Raw genomic sequence first — 9,853 nt, forward strand, 5'->3', positions numbered from 1 at the left:
AGATATAACGGGTCATTTTGGGAACTTATGCTGATTGTTTCACCTTAAGACACAGTCAGGCTACTCCTCTTTACAGTCTTTACATTAAGCTAGGCTATAGCAATAGCTAACCAACTTTGTGTTTTAGCCATGTATCTACAGGACAAACATTACAGCGGTATCAATCTTTTCAACCTCTTTTAGAAAGATGGCAACTACCGATATTTTCCAAAATGTCAAACTATTCATCTAAAGACATATTACCCTCTGATTTAAACCACAAAGTCTGGTAAGCAGACTTTAATAACTCAACTCCAAATTGAGTTCTGGTGAGCATTCAAAGCTAGCACTGAGCTTGCGGCTAAGCAGACAACAGAATCACCTTCTGTTTTATCCTCATGTCTGTGTAATGTGAGTGTGTGTATGGGCAGGAAAGAGTGAGATAGAGCATGAGACGGTGAAAGTGAGCATAAGAACAAATTGTAAGAAAGAGTGTGTTTTATTATTGCTGAAGATGTGTATGGTGAGGCGGCGTCTGGCGTAGACACCCAGAACCTTAGCTACCATCGCTGCCAGGCCTCAGCTGCTACGTGTGCTTAGTGCTCACCACGTGCCCACAGAGTACACAAGGCAGCCACAGGTATGTCCCCATCACCCCGGGCCACACCAGTCACAGCCAGGAGGCTGTCAGATCCTTTCGGGTATCCCGTCAAGCTAATGATATGTGACTGAGTCTGGGCTGCCGGTGCACATGCAATTGTTCCCTTCATATAGCCTCCCCTGATGTATTAAGACTTTTTTTGCCAAGTCACAGCCATCAAGGAGCGACCCAGGATCATGTGTGTGTCACATGAATGTCTGCCTATACAAACTGTGAATGTATACTACACAAATCTGAGCTGTGTGCGTGTATGTATCCATTTATCTGTTAGTGGGTTTTCTGTCAGTGGGTGTTCAGAACTGGTTTGCCACAGTGGAAAAGATAATCATAAACTGGCTGATGGTAAAAATACGTCCAGGTGGACTGCGTGTGTGTGTGTGTGTGTGTGTGTGTGTGTGTGTGTGTGTGTGTGTGTGTGTGTGTGTGTGTGTGTGTGTGTGTGTGCTGGTGCACTGTGTCTCGGCTTGGATGGGATCATAAGAGGTCCCAGTGCTTCATAGAGTTTGTGGTGAATATAATGTTGAGCTGTACACTTCAGCAAAGCCAATGGATTAAAACTGTCACACAGCAGGCTGGTGCAACAGGGAAAAATGGCCCGCAATCATCTGTTGGAGGAATCCTGTCATCATGGGGCCTGTTTTTGTTCAACAGTCATACACTGGAAGCTGAGAGATACAGACATAACCTGATTTCTTTACTTCTGAGTCATCTAAAGTGTTTCCAAACCCAATTGAAATAGCTAAAAATAATAAATCCTATTTTTTTAGGTCAGATATGTTATTTTGATCCTGTTTTCTAAAGGGAAAAGTAAAGTAAAACTCCAGGCAGCATCTCCTGTTAACCACTTGATGCCCAACTACTGTACATGGGGTATATTACTATAATAGACACCGACCAAGGCATCACCAAGTTACTATTGCTCTACTGGGTTACTCACTCTCATACAGCTCAGACCAAGAGGAAAGAAAAATTAGTTTTATACAATGTTTCCAACTAACATAACTTTAGCTATGTGAGATTCAACATAAACAGAAAAAGGAATGAGAAAATAATTGTGGTCGACTGGTGTGTGTGGTAACCCGTTGCAGTCTTCATGTTGGATGTGGTGCGCTTTTTCCAGGGTTTTGGATTTCTCATTATATGTACATGAACTTGCATATGGCTTGATACACTGTGTTGGAGCTGACTGAGCACATTGGTGATCCCTATTCATCTTAAATTCACAAATAACATATTTGTAAAGTAGTTTTATTCAGGGAAAAATGTAGTGACGGTAGTATTTGTAGTTACATTCTAATATTTGTTATGGTGTCAGTTTATCCATTGAATTAGTTACAAAATAAGAGATAATTTAGTATAGTTATTTAGCTCCTGGGCTTGCAGCAGTTAAACTGGTCTTATAGTGGAGGTCCAGCTTGGGGTTGAAATGACAGAAATGTCCAAATCAATTTTGGCAAATCAATCCAAAAACACTTGCTTCTCAGATGTGAGTATTTGCTGTGTTTTGTTTAACTAAAGGTTCCCTAACTTTGGGTTTTGGACTGCTAGTTGCATAAAAAAAGCCATTTAGAGATGTCACATGGGGATCTGGGAAATAGTGATAGACATATTAGACTATTATTATTGACATAACATTGTACCGATTAAATTATTGATGACTTTGAAAGCCAAAGTAAAAAAGTAACAACTTTCCCTAAAAATCTTACAAAAGTAAAAGATCAACTCTTCCCCTCCCACCTGATAAATGAGTAAATATTCCCCTACTCTGTTCCAAATAATTTCTTTCCAACTCTGTCCAGAGAGATTTCAGGGACTACGCAGTATGGTATTTCTCCTTCAGAGGGCTTTAGCTAAGTTGGCTGGAGGGCTAAGGGTCCAGCTCTATCAACTAGCGCCAATGTAAACACAGCAATTCCTTCCCAATTAGAAACGCTAAATGCATTGGACTCGGTGCACTACCAGGGCTGGTGCGTGCAATTAATGCAGCCTTGGTCTCCACTGGCTGCTTCGGATGGCTGGGATGGTTAAGATGTATACAGTTTCAGTTCAAGGCCAGTCAGTGGAAGTCTGATTGGGCAGGTTGGACTCATCATGGAAGTATAAACATGAGGTTGGATGGGCGCTTGGTGGTTGGGGTTTTCTTTGGGTCAGCCGTGCTGGGTAGCACCACAGCCGGCCAGGAAGAGATGTGTGGTGGGGAGGTCACTCAGAGGGGGAGATTAGGGGAAAAGGAAGCTGCATTTCAGCTGTGCAAACTTTTCAGATTTAATGTAAAACTGGAGGGTATGGAGATCAAAACAGTGGGGATTTATAGGCATGTGACACATTCACATGGCTTTGGATTGGAGTTACTTTAGATGTGAAATGGCACAGGTTACTCACTATACTAATATATATTTTTTAACCGCCTCATTTTCTAAGTGCCGGAGAATACTTAAGGATCATATTCAAATTAATTGCAATGTGATATCAACACACAATACATGTATCTCTGTTTGGAAGCTGTGATATCTTAACTAGATTAAATAAGCATCAATTAACTTCCCACTTTGTATCTATCCAGCTCACATAACTCTTTAACTGAGGAATTTATGGCATGCCAAAATAGACTCTAGATTCTATGGTTGTGTTTTTTTGGTTTTCTTGCATACTTTTTTGCATCCCGATGAACTGACCTAAAACTTGAATTGGTGTGAAAATTACAACAATGTGTCACTGTTTTACTAAGACTAACTTTCCTCTAAAGAGATCTTTGTAGTGTGTTTTATTATCAGCCTTTATAAATCACGGAAAAACATCTCTATTGGCTCTAAAGTTTTGGAACAGCAGAACATGCAAGACAGGGATAGAAGGCCATTGTTCCCGTCTCCTTTTGTCCAGTTGCCATTGTGCATTGTGTGTTCCTGAGGTGTTGGTTTGCACTATCAGCCTGGGGCGCTCCACTCTCTCAAAGATAGTTTGCTAACAGTGCTTTTACTCCATTGGCCCTAATGAAAATCCATACTAAACATTTAGCTCTGTGTGAGAAAGGGGGGAAATTCAATAAGACACATAACACAATTTATAAATTACAGGAAGAACCAATCGAACCAACAGGCAAAATGGAGAAATGTTTCTATGTTTATATTTGTTAGTTTTACTACATTTTAGGAACCACATTAGCAGCTGTCTGTGTGTGGTGAGTTTAAAGAGGTTCAAATCTATTTTCCTATCCAATATGAAGTCAAACGCTGTGTTTTTATTCAGTGTTTTTTTTCATTGCAGATTATCAGTCATGACGCCAGAGATGTCTCCACTGAGGTATTCCCCAAACTAATGGTCGCTCTTGGACAGTGCCATCGATAGTAAACTAATCTGCAGCCTGCAAGGCACAGGAAACAGATCTAATTAGCACTCATTGAACCATCTTCCAAGGAAACTTTCATCTTTAGACCACTCTGACAACAGGCCTGAAAGCCAGACTAATGTCACTTACTAGTTCTGGGTTTAATGGCTGACTGAAAAACGTCTAATAGATGGATGGGCAGTAAACAAGTGAATTAATCTGGGTGAAGTTGTTTTTTTCTGTTAACATGCATGGCTACAATAGTGTATTGTGCTTACGAAACAAAAAAAAGTACTGGTGTCAAACTGAGACTGACTAAGCTTTATTAAACGTTATGGATAATTAGTTAGTGTCTTTCTGTTGTTTATTTGTATTTGTATTTGTATTTGTATTTTATGGTGCAATTCTAACCCCACTGGCTTCCAATTGCTCTGGCAGCTCTCATTGACTGCTGCTTGTTGAATGCAAACAAGTTTACTAATAGTTGGGGTGATGCTTCCACACTGTGGCTGAAGATATAAAATACATCTGAAGATTTGGTTAATTCAGTCACTAGAGGGCGACATTACATCAATCGCACATCCCGCGAGTTTGGGAGAGCTCTCGTTGTTTGTTTACAAGCTGGGAACTTCCTGCCTTAGTAGCTTTGTCCAAAGTAAGCTAATCGGTTGATTCAACTTTATCTTTCAAGATGGGATGTGATGGTGGCACGATTCCTAAAAGACACGAGTTGGTGAAAGGCCCCAAAAAAGTAGAGAAGGTGTGTAATGCTTATTTTTATTATATGTGAAGTTAATAACTGTTCGCGATGTGGCTGTTTTTAGGTTGCTAACTGTTAGCTGGCTAGCATTTGGCTATTTGTTAAGATAGTAATTAAAACAATTTGAAGCGATACTTTCAGTTATCTTAGGTTAGTAACCATTTATAAAAATGTTTTCGACAATTGATAAATGTGTCTTGTGAGGTGTTGTGTTGCTTGACGCAAAGGTTGGCTAACTACTCGACAGCTAACTAGCTAGCTAACGTTAGCTTTTAACACTTACGTTATTGGTAATAGTAGGTTACATTACGTGTTATTTATCTTACATTTATATATGATATAATGTTTAAAATATTTAATCTTGACATTCTTAAGACATAGGTAATTAACAGTTAACTGCTATTTGTGTATATGTTGTACGGTGTGCTCTTACATGCCTGTTTAATGTGTCCAGGTTGATAGAAATGCAGAGCGAGCTGCCAAATGGAAATACTGTGCCTTGAGCCAGGAGAAACTCAGACGCCCCATTGTTTCCTGCGAGGTGGGAAGGTAAGAGTTGGCTCTCTCTGTTAGTCGTCGATCAGGCAGAAATAATTTGCCCAGATACAACTGCGGAGACAGGTGTTTTACATTATGTGACAGTGAGGGTTCGTGTCACAAACAACTAAGCTTATTGTAGAAGATTCAATTATTGCAGCACACTATGACCTTAAAGTCCGGTCCATGTTTTGTTTCAGACTCTACAACAAAGATGCTATCATTGAATACCTTCTGGATAAGACTGCTGACAGACCCAATATGGAGGTTGTTACTCACATCCGTGGGATTAAGGTATGTTGACACTGTTTTAAACTCCCAAATTCAGAGCTATGACATGTTGACTCTTGTGTGGATTTGCGGTGATTTCATATTCACATTTTTCATGTTTATCAATCCCCTCTGCAGGATATTAAAGAGCTGAATTTGACTGATAACCCTGAGTGGGCGGGAGAGAGAAGTAATACTAAAGGAGACGTATATGAGGACCTCCACTGCGGCATGTTCATTTGCCCAGTTGTTGGGTTGGAGATGAATGGCAAGCACAGGTAACAAACAAAGAGTAGAGGATCCACATCATAAGAATAATTAAAGACTGGTGTTTTATTGTGATTATTATATCCATTTGATTTAAAGATCAACTTTGACATCTGGGGGACTGTAGTCTATCTTCAGTCAAGGGTTACATTTACATCAGATGACATTTCAAATATTTGTTATCACATTGTTTATATATTTGGCATGATGCCACTGTTCTCCTGACCGGTATAACATTTCGTCCAAATGTTTTGTTCAAACAATGTTAGAGGAATGCACCTTATTTTGTGGAAGAATATGTCCAAATCTTTTAAGATTCCTTTTTAAATATCAAATACATGAATGTTTCTATTCCTAGGTTCTGTTACCTGCAGACTTGTGGCTGCGTCTTTTCTGATAGGGCCCTGAAAGAGATCAAGACAGATATCTGCCACAAGGTGAGAGATGTTGCTATTTTTTTCCCCAGTCACTTTGTTCCAAGTTTCTGACCAAGACACTATGACATTAGTCTGTTTTTATTTTCCTATTGCAGTTTAATATTTCAGCTTAACCTCTAATCTCTCACTGTTTGGCGGTAGTTTTGCTTCTTTGATTCATACAAAATGTTCTCTTACGGCTAATGCTTGGTAAATAAGCAGCATTTGTATCAGTGCAAATAACACAATAGCTGTCTGGCATTGGCATATGGTTCCAGATGCACAATCTGTTGCTTAGATGGGTACAAATGTGTGTTACTATTCTGAAGTATACGATTTGTGGTTGTATACAATGTTTCAGCTCTAAAGAAAATTGTTGTAGCCTATAATAAAACACTTTTATATACATTATTTAATTATTTAAGGTATTTAGAACTCTCAGAAGTGTCAACATGTGTGATAGTCCAAATCAGTAAACGTAAACCTTGGGAGACTTCATTTTTTTTATGTCTGCAATTTACAATTTTGCATATGTATTACAGGCTTATGTTACAAATAGATTAATAGAATATCCTATCAGTTCCGTGTGAAAGTTTGTTATAGGTAATTCTAAATGTTAGCAAAAATGTACTTCATAACTTGTACTCAACAGTACAACAAAAGTAGCTGCGTTAACAATAATATTGCTTGAAAGTCCAAGAATATTTGTTGTTGATTTGGTTCAGAAGGGCAGTTATGCTAAATGACAGCATAGCTAAAATTGCCGTAGCCAATAAAACACTGTTATTTGCAAAGACTGTAGGCTATCTCCTACAAATCCTATTGAAGTACAAAAGAAAGCAGAGAGCCTACTCTGATTTGGCACTATACTATTGATGGATTGTTTTACTAATATGGCAGAAGTTCAATTATATATGCATTAGGTAGCCCCTTTCATGTTAGGTATAACGTTTGGGTAATCTATTTGGCATTATTTTGTCATCGGAAACTGTGGCCACTATTTCAGTAAATGTCTATAGAGCCAGGTTTACTGTTTACTAGCCATTTCCTGCAAATATTCATTATGCAGCAACATGGGAATCAAAAGCAGGCCTATGAAGTATTTGAGGGCCTGGCTTTTTTAAACTTATGGTCAGTTTCTCATGCTAAGGCTATTACAAGTTGGCAGATCATGTCTAGTTGCTGTTGTGCTTTCTGTAGAAGTGAAAACATCTTGGCACGGGTCAGTTGTTTGACTTTACCAGAAATACACCATAAGACAACTTACAGTGGCTCTTGTTGGAAACTGACTCTGTGAGCAGACAGATTTCGGCTCTGATAGACTTGTAAGGAAGTACACAATTGGTTGTATTTCTAGCCACTGACATTTAGGCAGACTTTGTCTGCTTCTTATTCAAACTCAAATGTGGCCAGCATAGTGTAGACTAGGGTTTGAAGAATAAGAGTGGTATCAGTTACAGTCAGAGTTGGGTGTAACGCGTTACAAAGTACTGTAATAATATTACTTTTGTCGGTAACGGAGTAGTGTAACACGTTACTTATATAATTCAGTAATCACACTACAGTTACTAACATTGCCCCGACACGCGTTACTTTGTTACTTTTATAAAATCAGTCATAATCACACTGACATACAAGAGGGGTTTCCGCCGCAGGTTTATATCTGCGCGATTTACGCGTCCACATCTCCACGTGCAGTTCTGCATAAACATGGCTGAGTCAGCGATAACTTTCGAGGGGTGGAGGTATGCCCATTATTTTGAGTTCGTCCGAAGAATAGACAGGAGTGTGACGGTGATGTGCAAACTGTGTCCAGGCCAGAAGCTGTTATCCACTGCTGCAGGGACGTGCACAGGTATGGGCTAATGTTGCCCAGGCAATGGCCCGTTTGGCATTTTTGGCTGACCTGCCCCTCTGGAGAGAGCGAGAGTTTGTTTTCTTTTTTCTGTTGTGGCCGAATCAACATGATAAGCCCACAATTAGTATTGTAGCGTCTCGCTGCGGGAAACACACTTTGTCAGCACTGTCATCTGCCGGTGCGTTAAGACCACCTCAGTGTCAGATTTTGGAAACTTAATTTTGAGTTGTCTCATGGCAGTTAGGGTATAAGGGACAACCCAGGGGGACTTTACTTCCTCTTGATACCGGAGGTTATTTACAAAAAAACACCTAAATATAGCCTACTTGTTGTTATTGTGCTTCTGTCTTTCTGTGTCTTTTCATCTGTAAACTCCCTCAACGGGGCCGCTCGCTCTCTTTTCTTGATCGCCCTCTCACGGCTGAACAGTTCAATGTACCGCTTCATTGTAGGAATTCTGCTATGTCTCTCCGCGATCCCCGCGGCCGGGGTGGAGAAGGGTGTAATTTTTTCTTATACTATATATAAATTTTTTATCGATAATATTATATTAACCGATAGTCATTTTACATATTAGATGTTATTTTAGAACCAACATTTTAACACGAATGCTGCCCTTAAAAAAAAAAACCAGATTTGCAATGACTATCAGTTTACGAAATGACGGGACCGGAACGGGGACAATAGTAATGGTGAGAGAGCAGACCGCGGAATTCTCTCGCGTCGGGGAGTTGGTCACGTCGTCGTCGGTGATCGTCGACTGACAAAGATAGACATTGATCGGAGGCTTTGTATTAAAGTGCGGTTAGTTGCAGCAGTTTAGAACTACTAGTGGCCGCGGTTACAGTCGGTGGGCCGACGTCGAGGACACTTAACCAAATACCGATCTTCCTAGGCAGAACACGATTTTGAGAGCGTTCTCAAACGGCTCGAGTGCACCGACTTACAATGCAAACGTCCGTCGGAAAGTCAATGCTAGCTAATCGATTTGAAGAAATTAATACAGTTAATGTCGCTCACAACTAAATTGACCCCACACTGATCGACGCTACGTTTCTCCATTGGACAGAAAACGAAAAGGGTACGATCGAGAAGTTGTCGCCTGTCTTGATACACGGGCGGACTATTTATTTGTGTGTGTGTGTGTGGGTGTGTATAATAACACAAACTCAAACTGCCGGTCAGGTAGCTTTGAAATATAAAACGGAATTACCAGACAAAGATTATTAAAGACCAAAGACTTGGTGCAGACAGCAGACGTATATTACAAGCATAAAAACAGAGGACTAAAATTACCTTAAGTTAGTAACCTCACAAGGGTTTCTTCACAAGACGTCAAACACACCCGCAATGCACGATGACTAACAAAATCAAGTCAAATAAATCAAATATCGCAGCACCTGTCGAGGGGTAGCTCTTGACAGTGTTTTTGTCATTTACCACGGTCGAAATCGGCGTACCGATCTAAGGTCGACAAAGGGGCCCGGTCTACCATTATCTGTGGGAATTTTAATGTTATATAGTTGTTTTAATCAATATTTTTTTTATATATTTTTATTTATTTTTTCCTCCTTCTGTTCATCTATGGCCACACTCCTATTTTATATTGTTTTTAGTGTGCGAATGATGTAATGTCATGCTACAGTGTCATATCGTGTAGTGTTTAGGGTATTGTCTTGCTCGCCCGTTGTAGGACTAGTGTTGTACGATTTGTGTTGTACATTGTGTGTACGATTGTGTGATGCGGTATGAGTTGTGTCTGATCACACACGTCACATCA

General features: G+C 39.9%; 1 protein-coding gene across 1 annotated transcript; it reads left to right on the top strand.

Annotated features, from left to right (window-relative positions):
* Positions 1–4,563: 4,563 nt before the first annotated feature.
* rtf2 (replication termination factor 2) lies at positions 4,564–6,302 on the top strand. Its single transcript, XM_010791278.1, has 5 exons — positions 4,564–4,725; positions 5,180–5,274; positions 5,463–5,556; positions 5,671–5,810; positions 6,158–6,302. Exons 1-5 carry the CDS (start codon positions 4,657–4,659, stop codon positions 6,285–6,287), a joined length of 528 nt encoding a protein of 175 aa, XP_010789580.1. The 5' UTR covers positions 4,564–4,656; the 3' UTR covers positions 6,288–6,302.
* The last annotated feature ends 3,551 nt before the right edge of the window (positions 6,303–9,853 follow it).

This window comes from Notothenia coriiceps, unplaced genomic scaffold (genome assembly GCF_000735185.1).
Source record: "Notothenia coriiceps isolate Sejong01 unplaced genomic scaffold, NC01 NC01_scaffold00035357, whole genome shotgun sequence".
Lineage (NCBI taxonomy): Eukaryota > Metazoa > Chordata > Actinopteri > Perciformes > Nototheniidae > Notothenia > Notothenia coriiceps.